The 24,873-nt window shown below is 42.5% G+C and overlaps 1 protein-coding gene across 1 annotated transcript in view; it reads right to left on the reverse strand.

Moving 5' to 3' along the window:
• The window catches only part of vps41 (VPS41 subunit of HOPS complex), a 172,730-nt gene that overhangs the window by 133,295 nt on the left and 14,562 nt on the right, over positions 1-24,873 (reverse strand). The window contains exon 2 of the mRNA XM_052023137.1: positions 19,508-19,546. Coding sequence (XP_051879097.1) covers positions 19,508-19,546 — 39 coding nt within the window. The remainder of the gene's footprint in view (positions 1-19,507; positions 19,547-24,873) is intronic.

Genomic DNA, 24,873 nt, shown 5'->3' on the forward strand with positions numbered 1-24,873 from the left:
TACTAAAAGTTACAAAAATAAATAGTGCAAAAGAGGAATAATGAGGTAGCATTCATGGGTCATTCAGAAATCTGATGGCAGAGGGGAAGAAGCTGTCCCTGAATCATTGAGGCTTCAAGCTCCTGTACCTTCTCCCCGATGGTAGTAACGTGAAGAGAGCGAGTCCCAGGTGGTGAGGGTCCTTAATGATGGATGCCGCCAAACAACTAACATTTCAGGTCGAAGATCCTTTGTCAGAACTGGTTCTGACGAAGGGTCTTTGATCCAAAACATTAGCTCTTTCTCATTCCAGGTATTGGTCTAGAAAACCTCCACAGAACTGTTTTGCCAATGCATTAATATCCAGAGTACTCTGGATATGGTCTCAATTATGTCCTTTATGATTGAAGCCTACCCTCCCTACTTTTGTATTCAATTTCTCAAACAATAAAAGATAACATTGTCAGCTTCCCTAATTACTTGGTGTACCTGCTTACAAGCCTTTTGTGAATCATGTATCAGAACATCCAGATCCTTCTGTGCTTCAGAGTTCTGTAATCTCTCACCACTTAGATAATATGTTTTTTGATTTTTTTTCTAACAAAGTGGACAAGTTCACATTTTTCCACATTGTAGTCCATTTGATAGTTCTTTGTCCATTCACTTAACCTATCCATAACCTCTTTGTAGCTCTTCTGTGTTTTCTTTAAAATTCACTTTCCTACCTATCCTATTCCTAACTTAAATGGCTCTGGTTTCAAACTTCACTCGAGTACATTATGACACAGCAGGTGTGTTGCATGGGGAGATCTTTCAAATGAGGCAATAATGCTCTTGGCTGGTGTCCAAGACAGAGAACTATTTGAAGAATGTGGGCAGTCTCCTGGTGTCTGGGCATTTATTCAGCAAATATCTTGTCATGTATTTCACTACGTTTTGTGGGATCTTGTTGTGCATAATAGCTGTTGCATTTCCTGCATTACAGCAGTGAAATTTGTTCCAAAATGCTTCCTTGGCTGTAAAGAGCTTTGGAACAATACGCGGTGCCATGTGTTTCTTTTCCAAGTGAAATTGAAGTGAAGTCCTGGCTGAAGCGGAATAAAGTACCACGAGCAGCAATGGGAGAATGCAAAACTAAACAAGCAAACTTGGTTTTATATAACATATCGGTCAATTAATTGCTTTTTCAAAGGCGATGCCACTTGCAAATTGTCTGTCACTTTTGCCTCCATTATGGTACAAACACCAACAACGAACAATGCTATGAGACTAATAAATGCTTCAGTTGATGAATTATTGGGTATTGGGCTTAACAAAGACACAAGAGACAAACTGGAGAAACTCGGTGGGTCAAGCAGTACCTGTGGAGATATCTGTAAGCAGGCTATAATAAGTCCAGCTCAATAGCACCATCAATGGCACATTCTATCATTTTGTTTACAACTGAAATCGCCCAGTATTTACTGGATTGGATGTTCCCTACTTTTAAGAACGTAAGAATTTTTTTTTCCCCAGGAGTAGGCCAATTGGCCCCTGAAGCCCGATCCACCATTCAACAAGATCATGGGTCTTCTATTTTCCTGTCCTCTGTCCATATCCCTCAGTTCCTCTAACATCCAGAAATTCACTGACCCGTTTTGAATGCAACCAATGACTGACTCTCCACTGCCCTACAAGGCAGAAAATCCCAAAGATTCACCACCCCAAGAGAACAGGATATTCCTGGGTAATTTTCCATATTGACGGGTAGATGCCAGTGTTGTAACTGTATTGAAATTACTTGGCTTGAGACAGATGATTCTACAGCACAAGTCTTCAGGACCACAGCTAGGTTGTTGTTTGGTTCCGTAGCCTTTGTATCCAATACCAGACTGTCTCTTGATAGCACATGGAGTCAACCTAATTGGCTGAAGAGTGGCTTCAGTGATGGTGGGGGTCTCAGGAGGAAGCTGAGATGGGTCACCAACTGAACTTCTGGCTGAACATGGTTACAAAACTTCATCCTCACCTTTAGCGCTTAGATGCTGGATCCTGTCATTGTTGAGGATGTTCTTGGAGCCTTCTCCTCCCTTCAGTTGTTTAAATTTCTTCCACCATGTATGATCGGGTGCAACAAGGCTGCAGAACTTTGGTCTGACCTGTCAGTTGTCAGATTGCTACACTTGGTCCAGTGCATGTTGTTTTTGCTGATTAGTCGAGTTTGTTGTCATATGCTCAAGTAGATATATGCGTTGGTGCAATGAAAAACTTATAGTGGCATCACAGGCACGTAACATGAGAGACACAGCATTCACAAAAATATAAATTAAACATAAATTATACAAGAAAGAACATGATTAGAACAAAAACAAACATCGTAGTGCAGTGGTCCCAGTATTGCTATACTGAGGTAGTGATTAGGGTAGTGTAGGTTGGATCAAGAACCAATAGTTGAAGGGAAGTAGCTGTTCCTGAACCTGGTGGTGTGGGACTTCAGGCTTCTGTACCTCCCACCTGATGGTAGCTGTGAGAAGATGGCATGGCCCAGATGGTGGGGATCTTTGATGATAGATGCTTCCTTCTTGAGGCAGTGCCTCATGTAGATACTTTCGATGGTGAGGAGCGGTGTGCCCGTGATGTATTGGGCTGAGTCCACTACTCTCTGCAGCTTCTTACATTCATGCACATTCGAATTTCTGTACCAGACCATGATACAACCAGTCAGGATACTTTCAACAGTACATCTGTAGAAGTTTGTTGGCATGTTCGGTGACAAGCTAAACTTCCTTAACCTTCTAAGAAGGTAGAGACGCTAGCGTGCTTTCCTTGTGATTGCATCTATGTGCCGGGCCCAGGACAGGTCATCCGATATGTTAATGGAATATAATTAACTGCAATTCTGCTGCTGCTGATGGTGGTGTACAGCACCTCATGGATTCCAATCTTGAGCTGTCACATTTGTTCTGACTTTATCCAATTTAGCATAACTGGAGTGGTACTCAACACAATGTACTAGCCCTTGGTGTGAAGACTTTAACTCCAAAAGGGCATGCAGTGGTCACCCTTACCGTTCAATGCATCTGCCACAGGTAGAACTGACAAGGACAAGGTCAAGTAGGTTTTAAACTCCCCCCCGTCCCGTGTCAGTTCCTCTGTGCTCACTACCTTATCACAGATAAAGTCTGGCAACTGTGCCCTTCAAGGTTTGGCCAGGGCTGATGTTACAAAGCCAGTCTTGTAATGACATTAAAGTTACCCACCTAGAGTACAATTCATGCCCTTGCTACTTTCAGTGCTTCTTCTATGTGTTGCTTATTGTAGAGGAACACTGATTCATGAACCAAGAGAGGAAAGTAAGTGACAATGACTGGAGGTCTCCCAGCCATGTTTAACCTGTTATTATGCTGCAAGTTTGATCAGATGACAACGAAGACCTCACGGCATGCAACCATCCCATCATTGTATTGTGGAGCTCCTAAAACAGCAACATTGGAATTGGAATATTATTGTCAGGTTGAGAGCTTCAAGTTCCTGGGAGTGAACATCAACAACAGCCTGTCCTGGTCAAATCATGTAGATGCCACGGCCAAGAAAGCTCACTAGCGCCTCTACTTCCTCAGGAGGCTAAAGAAATTTGGTTTGTCCCCTTTGACTCTCACCAACTTTTACCGATGCACCATAGAAAGCATCCTATCTGGATGCATCATGGCTTGGTACGGCAACTGCTCTGCCCAGGACCGCAAGAAGCTGCAGAGAGTTGTGGACACAGCTCAGCACATCACGGACACCAGTCTCCCCTCCTTGGACTCTGTCTTTACCTCTCGTTGTCTTGGAGAAGCAGACAGCATAATCAAATATGCCACCCACCCGGGACATTCTCTCTTCTCTCCTCTTCCATCGGGTAGAAGATACAGGAGCCTGAGGGCACGTACCACCAGACTTAAGAACAGCTTCTACCCCACTGTGATAAGACTATTGAACGGTTCCCTTATACAATGAGATGAACTATGACCTTACGATCTACCTTGTTGTGACCTTGCACCTTATTGTGACCTTGCACCTTATTGCACTGCACTTTCTCTGTAGCTGTGACACTTTACTCTGTTCTGTTATTGCTTTTACCTGTACTACCTCAATGCACTCTGTACTAACCCAATGTAACTGCACTGTGTAACGAATTGACCTGTATGATCGGTATGCAAGACAAGTTTTTCACTGTACCTCGTTACAAGTGACAATAATAAACCAATACCAAGTGAGGTTTAGTGAAAAACTTATCTTGCATACCGTTCATAGGGATCAATTTGTTACACAGTGCATTGAGGTAGTACAAGGTAAAACAGTAACAGAATGCAGAATAAAGTGTAACAGCTGCAGAAAAAGTGTAGTGCAGGCAGGCAATAAGGAGCAAGGTCATAACAAGGTAGATTGTGAGGTCAAGAGTCCATGTATAAAGGGATACGGAAGTTCTGGAGAAAATCTAAAAGACTTCCAAGGATTCCAAAGGATTGAGAGGTTTTAGTTATCAGGAGAAACTGAACAGGTCAGTAGTTTCTCAGTAGAACTACTGAGAAAATCCTTTTTAAAGTATTAGCATTTTTGATGGGGTAGACACGGAGAAGATATTTCCACACAACACGAGAATGAAAGCCAGGGGTCATTATCATAATGTAGTCAAGAAATATCTGATGAAGAACTCTTGATCCAGAAAATGGCCGCTACAGTGAGTAGAGGAGGCAAATAGCTCAGATGCATTAAAGGATAAGTTAGGTAAGTAAGTACATGAAGGACAAAATATGATAAGTTGATACATCAAGATGAAGGGAGTTGTGGCAAGTCATTTGTAGTGCATAAACTTTGACATGACTCAGGTTAGGAAAATCAGATACTTCCATGCTATAAATTTCAGTTTATGTGAAATTTATAGAGGTGCATAAGATGATAAGAGGCATTGATTGTGTGGATAGTCAGCGGCCTTTTTCCCAGGTCTGAAATGGTTGCCAAAAGAGGACACAGGTTTAAGGTGCTGGGGAGTAGGTACAGAGGAGACGTCAGGGGTACGTTTTTTACTCAGAGTGGTGAGTGCGTGGAATGGGCTGCCAGCAATGGTGGTGGAGGCGGATACGATAGGGTCTTTTAAGAGACTTTTGGATAGGTACATGGAGCTTAGAAAAATAGAGGGCTATGGGTAAGCCTAGTAATTTCTAAGGTAGGGACATGCTCGGCACAACTTTGTGGGCAGAGGGGCCTGTATGTGCTGAAGGTGTTCTATGTTCTAAAAAGTCCTCAGTAAATTGCTACATTACAGAAACATCAGGTTTTATAACATCAGGCCTCTTCTGCAATCAGAAGAATCATCAACTAGTTCCCAGGCTCCACACCTACCCCCACCACAGACCTATTCCCAGCCTCCTGACCAGACTCACTTGTTTCGACAGGATGTGAAAATCACCCTTCTCTGCCACTTAGTCTAACTTGCTTTCTCTCTTTCTCAGTCTGATGAGGGGTCTTGGACTGTTTCTCCTTTCACAGATGCTGGCTGACCTGCTGAGTTTTTCTAGCATTTTGTGTTTTTACTTCCCTTGCTTCCACAGTAGACCAAACAAATCAAATCCCTGGATTCAAGGAATAAACTGCAGTGCACCAACGGATGTGAAATGAGGAGAAAATTTAAAATACTCTACAAACATGAGTTAATGGTATGATTTGAATGTTTCAAAAAAAGTATATACTTTAACCTGTTTGTCTCAACCCCAGAAACAAGTATTCTCATTGACTTTTGAAAATTACTGGAATTAATAGTTCATATTATTTCTTGGCAATTTTGCCAATTTTTTCCACAAGTCAACAGCAACAGTTTTGTGCTCGTCCCACAAGTTACACAAGGCCTTAAAAATAAGCGAACTTTGGACCATCTGAAAGCACACCAAGATTCAAGTCCCTGCCTTAAAATGGAAGAGAGCAATAGGAACTCCAAAAAACCTAAAGATAGATCAATAACAAGGATATTCATAATTACTTGCTAAAAATATGCAGAAACTGTGCACAAGTCACTTTACAGCAAACTTTCTGATTACTTAAATTGTTCCTTATTCATCTAAAAAGCACATTAACATCACTGGCTGTCATGCCTCAGAAACAGGTGTAAGATCAAGAACGACCCGAGTAAACTCTTTAGCTTAAGTAAAAGGAAAATCAATAATTTTGTTAAATTTTAATAATCCTCTAAACTAACAAATATAACCACTAATGTTCTGAGTTCAAATGATAGTTAGTAGTGTTTCTATGGAAACCAAGTGCAACCATTAATGAGTTTTGACTTGCAGCAGAACCAAGATGTGAACAGAGACATTCTGGCCTTGCACAGGAAAAAAAAAAGACATCACTAGGCTTCAGAAAAATCAATTGTGTTGCTACTCATTTCTGGACCACAATTATTTAAGTTTGTTCCATTACATAAGACTAAGCATTATTGAATTCTATTAGTTACACAAGAGACTGCAAACGCTAGAATCTGGAGCAAAAAGTGAACTGCTAGTAGCCCAGATGCACGGTTTGCTGAGCATCTGTGGTCTGTCTGCAATGTCCACCTTGAGCTTCTGTTTGCACATCTTTTCAGTTCCCCTTCCCATACCTACCAGTCTGTCCTTGGCCTTCTCCACTGCCACAGTGAGGGCCAAATGCAAACTGGAGGAAGAGCACCTTGTGTTCTGCTTGGGTAGCCTATAACCCAATGGTGGGGACATCGAGTTTTCCTGTTTTTGGGTGATCCGCTCCCCATCAGTCCAACCAGGATCTCTCTCCCTTTGTTCACCTTGTCCATCTCTCTGCCCCTCATTGCCTGGACTCGTCGCCTTCCCCCGCCTGGTTGCATCTGCCCCTCACCCATCAGCCAGAGTTCCTTCTCCCTTGGGTTCAGCTTTCCTATCCCCTTCTAAGCCCAGTTATGTCTCCCCATCATCTCTCCCTTATCTGGCACCATCCATCAACTACCAACCTGTATCTCAAACCTTCCCCCTCCTGGCACCATCTGTCCATCACCCCTCCTCATCTGGCCTCACCTTACACTTAACCAGCTTCTGTCATATCCTTCTCTCTCACTTCTATATACCATCCATCTTCCCTCTACACTCTGTCCCGAGGCAGGGTCTTGACCCAAAACCTTGACCATCCCTTTGCCTCCACAAATGCTGCTTGACCTGCTGAGTTCTTCGAGCAGTTCTTTTTTTTGCACTGAAATCTATTGGTCTGATGTTTATTATTTTTTAAAAAATCAAGATTTAGATTATTGTGTTTGAATGAAGATCTCAGAAGTATGATTTTACAGCCTCAATCTTCTGTAGTGAACTGAAAGAGACTTTTTATTCGGCTACCAAAATAAACTAACTCACCTCTCCAGACACTTTGGCAGAACAATGGTTCCCATTAATCTCAGCGACAAGACCATAATAAAATCTGTCGATTTATTCTCATATGATCACGCGTTTACTGCTTTTGTTAAGACAGAAGCTTGGGGGATTGCAAGGGATACAATCAAGTTGACCTTGATTCTGGAGTGGAGGGAAGATTCAAGCGTTTCCCCCACTTGTCTTGCAGATTAGTGCCACTCCAGTGGGGAGCTTGTTGGAGGCTAGATATGTGATCAAGCACCTCAATCCTTGAGGTGCAGTATACACACGATGCCACAAATTCTCCATTCCATTCTCACTCTGATTTATCCGTCTGTGCTCTGATACCTCAAGGTCCAATGCAAGACTGAGGGACAACATTTCATCTTTAATCTGAGTACATGGCAGCTTTCCAGACTCGATATCAAACTCTTCAACATTAGGTATCTCAATCTTTTTCTATCTGGATCCTCGTTGTCTATTTCCACCAGTCAACCATCTGTGATTCTGGCTTAGTTTTTCACTCTCCATTAATATAGTTTGACCTGTTGGCCAGCCCTGCTATTAGCAACACAAAACACATACAAAAGAGCGTGATCTGCCTTTAACTGCTACAATAATCCATCTGATCTCACCCTATCAGAAATATTCCTTTTGTCCTATCCATCTCTCCCACATTTGCAACTTGAAAGTAACTTGTTTTCTCTCTTTTGCGGTTCAGACAAAGGGACTCGGAACTGAAACTGTTTCTCTTTTCACCAATACTGCCTGACCTGCTGGTTTATCTCTTCAACTTTCCACCATTACCAATCAACCCCCACCATGCCTCTCACTGCAATGCCCTACTTGATCATCTTTCAGAACTTCCCAAGACCCCTGAAGCATCTGCTTTGCATTCTCTCCAATCTTCACCCCCACTATCCTCTCTCTTGACACCCCCTCCATTCCTCTGATGTTTCTTCACTTTCACTCTTTCCCTAACCCTCGATCACTCTGACAACCACACCAAACCCATCCCCTCATAAACCTCTCCAATTGTCCACCACACAATCCTCATTCCAGCTCTGACCCCACACATACCTTCAACCCTCCAACTCCCACACCACTCCCTCATTCCTCAAACCTCATCCCAACTCATTTCTTTCATGGTGGTCCACAGTATGCAATTGAAAGCAAATGTACAGGAAGAGCAGATTATAACACCCACAAAACCCTAAGCTTCACATGTGCCAGAACATTCAAGACTCCCCTCAACAGTCCAAACCAAGAATAGTCACAGGCCAATTGTTCCTATGTTGAATATCCTTACAGTAGCAGGAATATCAGAAGCATTTTCAGAACTCCAGTGAGGTCTAATCAAGGTTCAGAACAAGGTGAACATATCTATCTCCCGGATATGGAACCCAGCACTTTTCTTCTCTATAAAAAAAAACCTTATTAATCTGTGGCACTACTTTTAGTGATTTGTGAATTAACAAAGACCCCCAAGACTCCACTCCTTCTCTTCTCCAGTATGACACTTATTTTTCCTACTAGCATACTGCTGCTTCCTTAGTTCTGCCTTTACTAATTGCAAGTTTATTGGTGCGTTTCTATACTTGGCCCTGTCTCCCAAAAACAAGTGCACCCCCAATATTCTGTCATCCATAAACTTTGAAATTACACGTCCCAAATTGCTTGACTAAATTGTGTGACTGGCCCTGATGCACGTGGAACACCATTTAAAGAAAATACCTTGTCCCGTTCTCTCTTCTGTTTTGTTTTATACTCTGCAACCTGTCCCTGACTCCATATTTTCTCATCTTAGTCTTGTGGTACTATACCAAAAGTTTTAAAAATTTCAAATATATTACAGCCTTTATCCACCCTGTTATTTCTTCAAGAAATTCAATAAAGATGATGGAACCTTCCCCTTTTTGAAAATCGATGCTGACCATTTTATTTTTAGTTTCTAAATGTTTTCCTATTACATCTTGAGAAAGGATTATCTTTCCAACCACTGACGTTAAGCTGACTTGTCCATAGCTCCCAGGATTTGTTCTATCATTCTTTTTGAATACAAGAATCGCATTAGCTGCCCACCAGTCCTCTTACACTTATGTCTGTTTCTAATGAATTTTTATGTAATGCCTTTGCTATCACTTCCACACCTCCTTTCAATAAGCACAAATACAATTCATCCAGACCAGGGATTTTATTCTTTTAAGATTAATTAGTTTATCAATTATCAAATGTCACATTCATCATGTTAACCTTCCTGCTAAACACAGAGCGAAAGGAATTATTCAATCTTTCTGTACCTTTGCCAGTATTTTCAGTAAATCTGCTTGATTTTTTTTATTTATAAATGTATTCCATTTTCTGTTACTCTCTAATATCCATCCACTCATGTTTGCCGTTGTCTTTAGACTCATTTTTGTCTTTTTCTTTCTTTATGAATTCACATCATGCCATTACTAGGTCTTTCTTTTATGGGATATACTGTTAATTGCAAGCTGCTCTCTGCAGATCCACTCATTACTTCTATTATAATTGTTCTACGCTTTTAAATCTAATTCCACTTTCACCCTCCTAAAATTAATAATGTTCGCCAGTTTACTTGCTTGTTTCCTACTTATGCATTCTCAGTTTTTACCTTAAAGTATATATTTTGTAATGGCTGCTTTGGTTTTGCTGTTCTTCTATGCTTACTTCCCCTTACTATTGGTTCATTTCCCCATTATCAGGTCCAGTAATATTACTCATTCTGGGCCTTTAAAACACTGGGTAAGAAACTAATTTGCACACATTTTAAAAATTCCATTTGCTCTACATTTATGCCCCCTCCCCTTGCCAAGTTATCTGGCGGCAGCTGAAATCTCCCGTTATTACTCCATGTGCTTTCCTCATTTCACAGAATGGCTTACACATTCTTTCTCCATTTTTTGTTATTTCTGCATCTATAAAATGCTTCCATTGAATGCACCTCCACCTGCAATGTCTTTCTAGTTTAATCCATTTAATTTGCATCTAGACTGCAGTTCTAGGCACACCAGGAGAAAATTTCCTTTCATAAACCCCAAGAGCACCACTCAACAACCCATTCCTTAATGGTTTAGTCCCTCATTAACTACCCTACACTCTCTTACCTACACCCAGTTACTAATTAAAGTCTGAAAATTATTGATCAATGATTTGCAAAGGAGACTTGTGAAAACAGCAGGTTCTGTTGAAACGCAACTTAAATCCCAATTCACAAAAACACCCAAGGGTTTCCTGGAATTGAACACAAAGCTCCAAAACAACACAGAAGAAGGGCAGCATTTAAACTATCCCCACTGACATTTGCTAGGATTTCAGAAATTCTACCAGCTTAATCATGGGGGTGGTGGGGTGGGGAAGAGGGGGTGGTGTGAGGAATTGAGATGAAGAGAGGGGCTGAGCTGGGTTAGAAAGTGGAGAGGACAGTGGGATTTGCAGCTTGAGTCTGGCAGCAAAAGAGAGAGCTAAAGGAGTCCACACAGGTTGAGTTGAAGCAAAAGGTACTTGACCTAAAGGTTACCAGACCATGAGATGTTTCATTGTGAATGGGTGAGAAAGAGAATTGGTTATTCCTTAAAGGGGGAACTGTGTCTGAAGAATTCTTTGATATCATCGCTTGCGTGCATTTTCAAATCCTTTTCTAATTTTCTCCTGACAGCCCAATCACTTTTCTTTTACCAGTATAATTTTGTATCCCTCCATTCCATGTGAATAATAACTGGATCATTTTGTTAGTGCAGAAGAAAGCTGCCTTTCAAGACTCCCTCGTGGACTCAATTAGGAAGAGTCAAATTCCATTGGCAAGTTTGGAGTTTTTCCCCTACTTTATATGGAATTGGCTCTAATTCCCTATTAATGCAAGCAGTCTATTTTCTCGTTCATCATTCCAATGTCATATGTAACAGGTTATTCTGGCAGGACTGTAGCAGACCCTAAACATCACCTTGGCCATTTTCTTCAGCTTTGTGTTGGTTGTTTCATACAGAACTATAGAATCCTTTTCAGTAATCTCCTCTTAAACATCCAAACATTCTTTGCTGCTCCAGATTTCAGCATCTGTAGACTCTCTTGTATCTAACTATGTGGTGCATGGCCATGTATGTTACAGGCATACATATGGCATGTAATGCACATCTTGTATAGTACAAGCTATTAATTTCCACATTATATAGCATTTTTGAAGATATTATAATGTAGGTTTGTTCACTAACGTCCTGTAGGGGAGGAAATCTCCCATCCTTACCTGGTCTGACATAAATTCCAGACCCACAGTAATGTGGTTAACTCTTGACTGTCCTCTGAAATGGCCCAGCAAGTCATTCAGTTTTAAGGAACCACTAAAAAGCCACAAGAAAATAAAGCCAGACAGATCACCCAGAAGCAACCGGGGCACCGGAAACGACAAAGGCAAAAACTGCCCTGTAGATCCTGCAAAGTCCTCCCTACCAACATCTGGGGGCTTGTGCTAAAATTGGGAGCATTGTCTCACAGACCAGTCAAGCAACAGCCTGACATAGTCGTACTCACGGAATCATACCTTACAGTCAACACCCCACACACACCATCTCCATCCCTGGGTAAGTCCTGTCCCACCATCAGCACAGACCCAGCAGAGGCAGCAGCACTGTGGTACGCGGTCGGGACACTGCAGTCGTACATCGACTCCGGATCCCATCAAATCGCATGGCAGCAAGTGAATCTAGGGCAAGGAAACATTCTGCTGATTACCACCTACCATTGCCCCCCACCCCGGCTGATTAATCAATATTACTCCATGTCGAGCACACTGGGAGAAATCACTGAGAGTGGCAAGGGCACAGAATGTACCTAGGGTGGGGAACTTCGACGTCCATCACCAAGAGTGGCTCAGTAGTACCACTACTGACCGAGCGCTGAAAGACGTTACTGCTTCATTTGGTTTGCAGCGGATGGTGAGGGAACAAACAAGAGGGAAAAACCTACCAATCTACCTGGCACAGATGCATCTGTCCATGACAGTATCAGCAGGAGTGACAACTGCACAGTGCTTGGAGATAAAATCCCATCTTCACAGTGAAAATACCCTTCGTTGTGACGTGTGGTACTACCACCGTGCTAAATGGGGCAGACTGCAAACAGATCTACCAGCTCACGGCTGGGCATCCATCAGGCACTGCAGGGCAGCAGCAGCAGAACTGAACTCAACCACAATCTGCAACCTCGTGGCCCAGAGAGCAGTGGACTCGGCCCAATACATTGCAGGTACATCCCTCCCCACCATCGGCAGTATCTACAGGAGGCACTGCCTCAAGAAGGCAACATCCATCAGCAAAGATTCCCACCATCTGGGACATGCCATCTTCTCGCTGCTACTATCGGGCAGGAGGTACAGAAGCTTGGAGTCCCACACCACCAGGTTCAAGAACAGCTACTTCTCTTCAACCATTCGGTTCTTGAACCAACCAGCAAAACCATAATCACTGCAGTTTAGCAACACTATGACCACTCTGGTCATTTTGCACTAAAATGGACTAGGGGATAAATTGTGGTTCAATGAAGAGTGCTGGAGAGCATGCCAGGCGCAGCATCAGGCATTCCTCAGAATGAGGAATCAACCTGGTGAAGCTACAAGACAAAACTACTTGTATGCCAAGCTACATAAATAGCATACAAGAGACAGAACTAAGCGATCCCACAACCAATGGATCGGATCTAAGCTCTGCAGTCCTGCCACACCCAGTCATGATAGAGGGTGGAGAAGGTTCCACAAATATCCCCATTCTCAACGATGGGAGAGCCCAGAATACCAGTGCAAAAGGGAAAGCTAAAGCATATGCAAGAACCTTCAGCTGAACTTTCAGCCAGAAGTGCCAAGTGGATGATCCACCTCGGCCTCCTCCAGTGGACCGCTGCATGCCAGTCCTCAGCCAACTTAATTCAATCTGCACAATATCTAGAAACAGCTAAAGGCATTGGATACAGTAAAGGCTGTGGGCCCTGACAACATTCTTGTGTTGACGACTTGTGCTCCAGAACTTGCTGCACTCTTGGCCTAGCTGTTCCAGTACAGCTACAACACTGGCATCTACCTGATAATGTGGAACATTGTCCAGGTATGTCCTGTCCATAAGAAGCAGGACAAATCCAATCTGGTCAATGATCACCCCATTAGTCTACTCCCAATCATCCGCAAAGTAATGGAAAGGATAATCGATGGTGCTATCAAGCGGCACTCGCTTAGCGACAATCTGCTCACACAAGCTCAGTTGGGTTCCAAAGTCACTCAGCTCCTGACCTCATTACAGCCTCAGTCCAAACGTGGACAAAAGAGCTGAACTCCAGAGGTGAAGTGAGAGTAACTGCGTTTGGCATCAAGGCAGCATTTGATCGAGAATGGAATCAAGAAGTCCTGACTAAACTGGAGTCAATGGAAATCATGGAAAACCCTCTGCTGGTTGGAATCACATCCAGCACAAAGGAAGACTGTTGTGGTGGTTGGATGTCAATCACCTCCACCACAGGACATCTCTGCGGGAGTTCCTCAGGGTACCAACCGTCTTCAGCTGCTTCATCAATGACGTTCCTTCATTCGCAAGGTCAGAAACAGGGGTGTTTGCAGATGATTGCGTGATGTTCAGCACCATTCACGACTCCTCAGATAATGAAGCAGTCCACATCCAAATGCAGCAAGACCTGGACAAAATCCAGGCCTGGACTGCTAGGTGGCAAGTAACGTTTGTGCTACACAAGTGCCAGGCAATGACGATATCAAACAAGAGAAAATCCAGCTATCACCCCGACATTCAATGGCATTACCATCACTGAATCCCCACTATCAATATTCTGGGGGTTACCATTGACCAGAAACTGGAATGGGATAGCAATATGCACAATTTGGCAACAAGAGCAGGTTAGAGGCTAGGAATCCTGCACCTCCCAACTCCCTAAAGCCTGTCCACCATCTGCAAGGCTCAAGTCAGGAGCGTGAGGGAACACTCTCCACTTGCCTGGATGAGTGCAGCTTCAACAACACTCAAGGAGCTTGGCATAGGACGTAACAGCCCACTTGATAGACACCCAATCCACAACCATTCACTCACTCCACCACCGACACACAGTGGCAGCAGTTTGTACCATCTGCAGGATATGCTGCAGCAACTCACCAAGACTCCTCAGACAGCACCTTCCAAACCCACCACCTCTACCAGCTAGAAGGACAAGGGCAGCAAAAGCACGGGGAACACCACCCCCTGGAAGTTGCCCTCCAAGCCACACACCAACCTGACCTGGAAATATATTGCCATTCCTTCACTGTCACTGGGTCAAGATCCTGGAACTCCCTCCCTAACAGCACTGTGGGTGCACCCACACCTCAAAGACTGCAGTGGTTCAAAAAGGCAGCTCACTACCACCTTCTCAGGGGCATCTAGGGATGGGCAATTAAATGCTGCCTCAAAGTCCACATTCCTTGAATGAATATAAAAAAACGTGAGGGAATGGGATTGCTCGGAGAGCTGGCATAGACTTGATAGGCCAAATGGCCCCCTTCTACATCATAAGGAATCATGAAGTACATTAAAGCTGTAAAATGCAGGTCAAATTGATCGCTGAAACCAAAATAGAGAATGTGAAAATTGCCCAACAGATCAGGCAGATTCTGTGTAGAAAGAGAAATTGAGTTAATATTACAGATGGATAACCTCAGAGCAGAACTGACCAGTTCTGATACAAACTGGAGTGTTCTCCAAAATTGTTGAATTAGAACTTGAGTCCAGGAGGCTGCAATGTACCCAGCTGGAAGATGAGGTGCTGCTCCTTAAGATTAAATCCAACGTAACCTCAAGGAACAGCAACTCATTTGCCGCCTAGGCACGTTTAGGAAGGACAGATACTGTGGACAATTACGCACAAGTAACTGTGCACTGGGCATGAAACAACTCTGTGGTCACTGTTTGCCAGGCTTTCGGGAACGGGCTTGAGTATAACCTAACACAGGCAGGAAGTAATACTATTGTGCCACTCTACACAGCGCAGGACAGGTCCCCTGCTGGACGTCAACTCCAAATGCAGGAGGTCACACTTAACATTTCAGCATGAAGGTTCGTGGGGTTCAAACACTCCACCAAGTTCAATGCTAAGCCAATACCTAGTCCCAAACATAATATCCCAACCACACACCCTCTCAAATTATCTATTCAGTGCTCACTTAAATTTGCTTCCACCCACTGTTTTCCCATACGTACAACTGCACCTAAACTACACATCCCTTCCGAAAGCTTAATCAGATGCATCCAGGGAAAGAGTAGGCCCCCTTAGGGACCCTGGGGGAAAACTGTGTGTGAAGATAGGAACTGTTGGAAAGAATCTAAAGGCACCAGACTTATCTTCACTTGGAAAGGCAAGCATTGATTAGGGATAGTCAGCATGGCTTTCTTTGTGTAAATTCCTGCCTCACAAATTTGATTGATTTTTTTTTGAGGGAGTAACGAAGCATATTGGTGTTATCTGTGTGGATTTTGGGAAAGCAATTAACAAGATCGCACACGGTAGTTTAATCCAGAAGGAAGGAGCCCAAGGGATCCAAGGAAAACTGTAAATTGTCCAAAATTGGCTTGGTAATAGGAGGCAGAGGGGTGAAGGTGGAGTGTTGCTTTTCTGATGGAAGTCCGTGACTAGTGGTGTACCATAAGGATCAGTACTGGAACCCTTGATGTTTTGTAATATACATTAATGACTTCTTATGATTAATAAATCTATAGAAAATTTACCTCTCAGATTAAATTTCTCCCCTCTCACCTTAAACCTGCGTCACCTAGTTCAGACTCCCCTGCCCTGGGAAAAAGATTTCATTTATCCCATCCATTCCCCTCATTTCATCAACCTCTATAAGTTCTCCCCTCAGCCCCAACGTTCCAGTGAGAATAAACAGCCTATCCAACCTCTCCAGCCCTCCATTCTAGGTAACATCCTGGTGAATCTCTTCTGCACTCTCTCTATTGCTACCACATCCTGCCTGTAGTGAAGTGACCAGGATTGTGCACAATACCCTAAGGCCAGAGCATGGTATAGATCAGCTAGAAAGTTGGTTAGAGCAATGGCAAATAGAATTTAATCCTGACCAATGTGAGATGATGCATTTTGTGAAGACAATCAAGTAAATGGTGGGGCCCCAGGGAGTGCTGATGAACAGAGGGACCTTAGTGTACTAATCCAAAGATCCCTGAAAGTGGCAGTAAAGATGGATAAGATGGTGAAGGCAGCAAATGAGATGCTTGTCTTCACTGGCTGTGGCACTGAATATAAGAGCTGGGACATCATGTTACTGTTTTATAAAACACTGGTTAGGCCACACCTGGAATACTGTGCACAGGAATGTCCTATAGGAAGGATGTGACAATGCTGGAGAGAGGACAAAGGAGATTCACCAAGATGTTGCTTGGAGTTGAGCATTTAAAGAGAGACTGAATATCCCGGGTGTGTTTTCCCTAGAGCAGAGGAGGCTGACGGGTGACCTGATAGGGCATATAAAATTAGGAGGAGGACAGACAGGGTAGACAGTACAAATCCTTTCCCCATGGTGGGGACGTCAAAGACAAAAGGGCACAGGTTTAAGGTGAGAAATAGGAGGTTTAGAAGGGATCTGAGGGGGGGAATCTTTTCGTACATTTGGTGGTTAGAGTCACGAATGCACTGCCTGAAGAGCTAGTGGAGGCAGATACTGTCATGACATTTAAGAAAGGCTCTAACCGAACTTGGCTAAAGACCAGAAGACACAGGAGCAGAGTTCGGCTATTCAGCCCATCGAGTCTGCTCCGCCATTCAGTCATAGCTGATATATTTTTCCCTCTCAACCCCATTCTCCTTCCTTCTCCCCGTAACCTTTGGCACCCTTAGTAATTAAGAACCTATCAACCTCCGCTTTAAATATACCCAGTGACTTGGCCTCCACAGCCGTGTGTGGCAATGTATTCCACATATTCACCACCCTTTGGCTAAAGAGGTGTTAGTAAATGGGGTTAGTGTAGGTAGACCAATGAGCAGCATGGACATAGTGGGCCAAAGGGCCTGTTTCTGTGCTGTACGAATCTATGGCTCAATCTTGGAAGGTAGATATAAGGTTTGATTTAACAATTCTCTTCAAACTTCATCATTTTTAAGCTGCTGGCTCATTGGTGATTCAAACAACATTTGAATTACAGGAAAAAAATAGCAGGAGTCACGTACCCAAATAAAGTCGCACTATTTCCACGTTGCCAAGAAAACTCACCAGTGCCTCTACTTCCTCAGGACACTAAAGAAATTTGGCATGTCCCTGTTGACCCTCACCAATTTTTAAATTGATGCACCACAGAAGCATCCTATCTGGATGCATCACAGGTTGGTATGGCAACTGCTCTGCCCGTGACCGCAAGAAACTGCAGAGTTGTGGAACACAGCCCAGCACATCACGGAAAGCAGCTTCCCCTCCACAGACCCTGTCTATACTTCTCGCTGCCTCAGTAAAGCAGCCAGCATAACCAAAGACCCCACCCACCCCGGACATTCTCTCTTCTCCCCTTTCCCATCGGGCAGAAGATACAAAAGCCTGAAAGCACATACCATCCAGGCTCAAGGATAGCTTCTACCCCATTGTTATAAGACTATTGAATGGTTCCCCAGTGTGATAAAATGGACTCTTGACTTCACAATCTATCTCATTATGACATTGCACCTTACTGTCTACCTGCACTGCACTTTTTTTGTAGTTATTACACTTTTTTCTGCATCCTATTATTGTCTTATCTTGTACTACCTCAACTCACTGTGCAATGAATTGATCTGTATGAACGGTATGCAAGACAAGCTTTTCACTGTACCTCAGTACAGGTGACAGTAATAAACCAATTCCAATAATGTCAACATCTAATGACTTACTTATCTAAGCCTATTGGAAGACAAGAAAGAAACAGAATATCCTTCTCTGTGCAACTTAGAGCTATAGAACTACTGTCTTCCTTTCAAAGAAGTTGCTGATTAATAGTGGTTTGCTACGTCAAACTTGATTTGCACGCACATATGCCCTTGACTATTGGCAGCACCATTTCTTTCTCATATTTCCTTACAATACAGATAACATCAGAAACCAAATTAAAATGGAGACCTCCCGTTGCATTAATGTAATGTAAAGAATGTAAATCCACAAGGATAAAATACATTCCTAGTTTCTCATAACTACAATTTAAAATATACAGTTACTTTAACATTTTAGAAGTTAAGACAGTGTTGCATCATAGTGAAACTGCACACTGCATTTAAATGGAGAAGTTCATTCATTTTTTATACGGCAGGACACCCAATCATAATGTACTTCAATAAATGCAGAGTATAGTGTATACAAGGAGTCCACAGTAAAGTACGGAACATGATATTTGCATGAATCTAACTAATATTTGAAATTACGTAGACAAATATTACACAACCGCCCATTAATAAATCTTAATGAAGCTTATGAGCAAGGGATGGAATTACATGGGCCTAACAAAAGTCAAGCCAGCAGGTCAAAATCTGCAACTTGAATTTGACTGAACCAATTAATTTTAACATCTGTGTTTAGTGTTTCCAAACTGTATAACAGGCATGATATCCATCTGCTTGATGTGATTTCAGCTGTATTAAAAAGGACCATTCACAACTGGAAATTGGTGGCCTTCAGGAGGAGTGGTGGACACAACATTGACAGCACTAAGATTTAATGACACCTTTGTTGAATTTCCTTCAGAGGCAGAAGGGATATACTTGTCCCAAAACAGGAGAAAGAAATGGCAGTCTCAGAGGAGATGGGTAGCAGAAGCGTAGAACTCAAGGCTTGGGTTGCAATGTAGAAGCAATTTAATGAACTAACTGGAATAGTAAAAGCTATTTGCCAACTGAACCAGATCCTGTGCTTTAAGTATCATCTCCCTTCTCCACATCATCTTTTCTTGCTAAGCATTTCCATCACGTTGTTCTTTATGCTTACTGAACTTCCAGCAACAAGCAGCTTTCACTCTCTAGACATTTCTTTCCCATTTACAATTGATACAACTCGTCAAATGATGTGCGAGTGTAAATGTGCTGTGCTAGAGCAGGGACGTCAGATAGGTTTGTACTGAAGTAACATATAATTGCCGGATTTAATTTACCTCTGATTCATCTGTGGACTCCTCATAGTTTTGAGTTTCCTGTAAAAGACAAACAGAGTAGAATTGAAGCACTGTGTACAATATAAACTACTTCAAAAGAGAATAATATAACAGAATATATGCAAAGAACCAGGCAACAGGATCAAAGTATACTGCTTTAGTGAAAAATCACCAAGGCGAGAACAGCAAGCAGGGAGCCACCCCCTGCACTGTAAACTCTAATTGTCTAATTGCATTTCTACTGTGGCACATTAGTTTGGAGGGGTTCCATTATTTAGTATTTGGAATATATACAACTATATGGGGTGGGGAGTGGGGGGGGGGGGGGGTTGGGGTTGGGAGTGGTGTGTGGGAGGTGGGGTGTGGGGACTGGGGACTGGAAGAAGGGTGGCAAAGGCACTCATTGTTTCAATTGATTGGCTTACCAGGCCATATCAAAGACATAGGATGGAAATCCCAGTTAACCTCCATCGGAATTGGACTCCAATAAAGTGTGGAAGGTGGGGGACTCTGTAACCACTTCACAATGCCACGTTTTAGGGGTAGTAGACAAGCCAAAACACAGCATCTCACAGCTCAAGAAATGGCCAACTGATAACACTGTCACGTTGTAAATCTTCCAAAGCCATGTTCAATGCCTGACAGTGTCACGTGCTGCTAAGAAGTTAGTAGAAACTGTAGAAAGTTTAGGATTTTCTTAAGGCCCTCACCAACATGCTGTGGATGATTCAGCATGTCTCCCCTGGTTGGAAAATAGCTCGTTTCGGGATGAGTGACGTTTTTTTGACTGGGTGAGGGTTGTTTCAGGATGATGCACTCAGTTTGTTCTTTGAATCCAAGGGAACCCTACCTTTGAAGTGCAACAATTCCTGCTTTTATCTGGATCCTGGGTAAACTCAGACTTCAGGCAGATGTTGAACAATATCACAGCCAGTCTGCTAGTACTGGCCTTTGCTTGTCCACGACTGCAAGAAACTGCTGAGTTGTGGACACAGTTCAGCACATCACGGAAACCAGCCTCCCCTCTGTGGACTCTGTCTACACTTCTCCCTGCCTCAGTAAAGCAGCCAACATAATCAAAGACCCCACCCACCCCAGACATTCCCTCTTCTCCCCCCTCTCATCGGGCAGAAGATACAAAAGCCTGAAAGTACATACCATTTGCTCAAGGACAGCTTCTATCCTGCTGTTATAAGACTACTGAACAGTTCCCTAGTATGATAAGATGGACTCTTGACCTCATGATCTACCTCGTTATGGCCTTGCACCTTATTGTCTGCCTGCACTGCACTTTCTCTGTAACTATAACATTTGTCACAAACCAGCAACAAAAGAAACACACTGAGCATGATTTAGTGTTAAAAACTATTTTATTAATCACTACTTATGATAATACGTAAAATAAAAGTAAAAATGTTAAACCTCGAACGTTAACCCCAAAACTAAACTCTTGTGTGGTGTGTGTGACAAAGTCCAAAACTTCCCAGTTCCTGAATGGTTCTTAAAGTTCAGTTCCGCAAGCCATAAGGTGAAACATGAGCAAGGGCTTCTTCAACAACCACCGTTGTCTGAAGATAAGATGTAGATGTAGAAAAACATAGAGAGAGTACATACGAAATCCAAATGTTCCACGATGGAACCCAAACGACACTTCAGTGTTTACTCGGTAGTGACTTCCTCACCCCGAAAAGCATCCGAATCGTGGTCGTCCACACAAATACCTGTTTCCTTCTACAGGTCAGCAATAAAGTGAACTCCACCGGATTACTTCCAACTTCCATACATGGATTTCAGTGGCAGACACAGTTATCGTTTCTCATCCATCGATAGAGAAAACTAGCAGGCTGGTGTCTCTCTCCCTTCTCTCTCTCTCCTTCTTCTTCTTCTGACTTCTTCAACAACGTCATTACGTCCTTTATCTTCTATTGACGTAAGCATGCCCCACACACACATGCACACACACTCTCTATCTTAAAGGGACTTTCACTGAGTCCGTAACACCTCCCACCTAAAAAAAAATTTTTCCCAAGAAAAATTTAACCGCGCATACAGTTAGTAATGTTAATAATTATCATGCTACACAACTACAGACTATCAGATTAGTACAGATACATGTTTCCCATTTAACATCGGAAAGACAATCAGCAATCACATTATCTTTGCCTTTAATGTGAGTTATCATGAGATCAAACTCTTGCAAAATTAAACTCCAGTTTAACAGCCTTCTGTTCTTGTTTTTGACTCAGCTCAGAAACACCAATGGGTTATGATCTGTATATACATATACACTGAAATGTTGCAAGGCTAAAACAAGCGACAGTAATTCTTTCTCTATGGTGGAATAATTCTTTTGATGCTCATTAAATTTCTTTGAAAAGTAAGCTACAGGATGGTCAATATCATCAAGGTCACCCTTCTGCAACAACACAGCTCCTGCAGCTTCATCACTGGCATCTACTGCTAATGAAAATGGCTTTTCAAAGTCAGGTGTTTCTGAGCACAGGATGGTAGCATAAAATGGCTTTCAGCTTCTTAAATGCTTCTTGACAAGAATCTGTCCAAACAAACTTACTCCCTTCTTCAGAAGATTAGTTAGGGGAAGAGCAATATCAGCAAATTTTACAAAATTTTCGATAATATCCAACCATTCCCAAAAATCTTCTAACAGTCCTCGTACCTGTGGGAATAGGGAACTCAGACATTGCTTGATCTTTTGCCTGAACAGGAGCTTGCTTGCCTTGACCTACAACATAACCAAGATACGTCACAGTGGCATGGCCAAATTCACTTTTAGCCAAGTTAACTGTAAGGTTAGCCTTGGAAAGTCTTTCAAACAACCTTTCTAATGCAGAGATGTGATCCTCCCATGTATCATTCCCAGTCACTAAGTCGTCAATGTAGGCATCTGTATGTTTTAACCCATGAATCACTGAATTAATCATTCTTTGAAATGTTGCCGGAGCATTTTTCATTCCAAATGGCAAAACATTGTATTCATACAATCCAGAAGGGGTTACAAAGGCTGAAATCTCCCTTCCTCTATCTGTTAATGGAACACACCAGTACCCTTTTAATAGGTCAATCTTTGTAAGAAATTTTGCCTTTCCCACTCTGTCTATGCAATCATCCACCCTAGGAATAGGGTAAGCATCTGACTTTGTTACAGCATTCACTTTCCTGTAATCTGTGCAAAATCTAACAGTTCCATCAGGTTTAGGTACAATAACACAGGGCGAACTCCAATTTGAAGTAGAATGTCCTAATAATATCATTTTCCAACATGTATTTTATTTCCTGATCAACAAGTTTACTTTTTTCACATTCATTCGATATGGGTGTTGTTTGATTGGTTTTGCATCCCCAACATCAACATCATGGGTAATTATCGATGTTCTGTTTGAAACATCTGGGAACAGATTTTAAATTTTAAAATTAATTCTCTCATCTCGTTGTTTTTGTGAAACTTGTAAATGGTCCAACTTCGTTTCAAGGTTATCCAGGATATTTGGTTTTTTAGTTTCGATGGAACAATATTTGGTCTAAATTGGCCTTTCCTCAACATCAACATCAGGCATTCTAGAAACAACCTTTACACCATCCACCAAGGCCACAACTGAATCCCTCTCATAATAAGGTTTTAGCATGTTTACATGACAGAGTTGTGTTTTCTTGCGTCTATCTGGTGTTTTGATTATATATGTTAGATCAGTCACCTCGAGATTCATAACATAGGGTCCAGAAAAACGAGATTGCAAGGGATTATTTTGGCTAGGGAAAAATACCAACACCTTTTGCCCCACTGCGAATGTCCTAGGCCGAGCACGGCTATCAAAATATGTCTTCATTCTTATCTGGCTTGTTTTCAAATTCTCTCTCGCTAGCTGGCAGACTCTCTCCAACCGAGTTTTAAATTTTTGGACATAGTCCAACAGACTCAAGTGAACTTCCTCATTAACCCATTGCTCTCTCAACAACTCCAAAGGTCCTCTCACCCTATGTCCAAATACAAGCTCAAACGGACTAAATCCTATTGACTCCTGGATCGATTCTCTAACGGCAAACAAAAGTAAATGGATACCTTCGTCCCAATCCTTGGTATTTCAAAGCAATAAGTCTTCAGCATATTTTTGAGAGTAGAATGAAATCTTTCCAGAGCTCCTTGAGATTCTGGGTGATATGCAGATGATACAATCTGCTTTGCTCCCAGCTCATAGACTATTTGTTGAAAAATTTTGACATAAAATTACTACCTTGATCAGATTGGATTTCTTTTGGCAAACCAAACAAGGTAAAAAATTTTACAAGAGCCTTTGACACCGTCTTGGCCTTAATATTTCTAAGGGGTATTGCCTCTGGAAATCTAGAAGTGGCACACATGATGGTTAACAAATACTGATTTCCAGTCTTAGACTTTGGTAAGGGGCCAACACAGTCCACAATCACCTTCGAAAAGGGTTCACCAAAAGCAGGAATTGGTTTCAAAGGAGCCACAGGGGGTTTTTGATTTGGTTTACCTACCATCTGACATGTGTGGCAGGTTCGACAAAACATCACCACATCTTTTCTCAAACCAGGCCAATAGAATTGTTTCAAGATCTTCCCTACAGTTTTATTCACACCAAAATGACCACCCAAAGGCATACTATGGGCCAGGTTTAAAATCTCATCCCTATAAACTTTTGGAACAACAACCTGATGAATAACTTCCCATTCCTCAGTAACAGGAACATGAGGAGGTCTCCATTTCCTCATTAACACTCCATTTTGACATAGTATCCAGTTGGCACCTTTCAATCTCCTCACATGAGAGAGCTTTTTCTTTCAATTCTGTCAACTCAGGGTCCTTTGTCTGTTCCACCATAAAATCCTTCCTCGACAAAGACAAATCTTTAAATTCAGGCTCACTATAAGGATGTTGATCCTCCAGTGAAGACAGAAAAGTCTCAGATAAGGCATCATAATTTTCTTCCTGTTTAGGACTGTCACAAGGAACTACATCAGACTGCACCGGACTGTCTGTCTTGGCTAATTCTCTAGCTCTAGCTCGAGTCACCGCACATGATGGGTAAACATCTGGATCATTCTCAGACTCATCAATCCTTGGTTTGGTTGTTAACCGTACCACAGGAACACTTTCTCCATTTGCAAGGTCATTTCCCAATAACAAAGAAACTCCTTCCACTGCAAACTAGGTCTTATCCCTATCTCGACTGGTCCTTCTACGAACTTTGACTTTAAAATCACCCTGTGAAAAGGGACAGACATGGTCTCACTGTAACACCTCGCACTAGATTTATCTCACCAGTGTCACTTTCTTCACCAAAATTTAAAACACTGTCCAGCAAGAGAGATTGACAAGCCCCAGT

Source organism: Pristis pectinata, chromosome 9, assembly GCF_009764475.1.
Source record: "Pristis pectinata isolate sPriPec2 chromosome 9, sPriPec2.1.pri, whole genome shotgun sequence".
NCBI lineage: Eukaryota > Metazoa > Chordata > Chondrichthyes > Rhinopristiformes > Pristidae > Pristis > Pristis pectinata.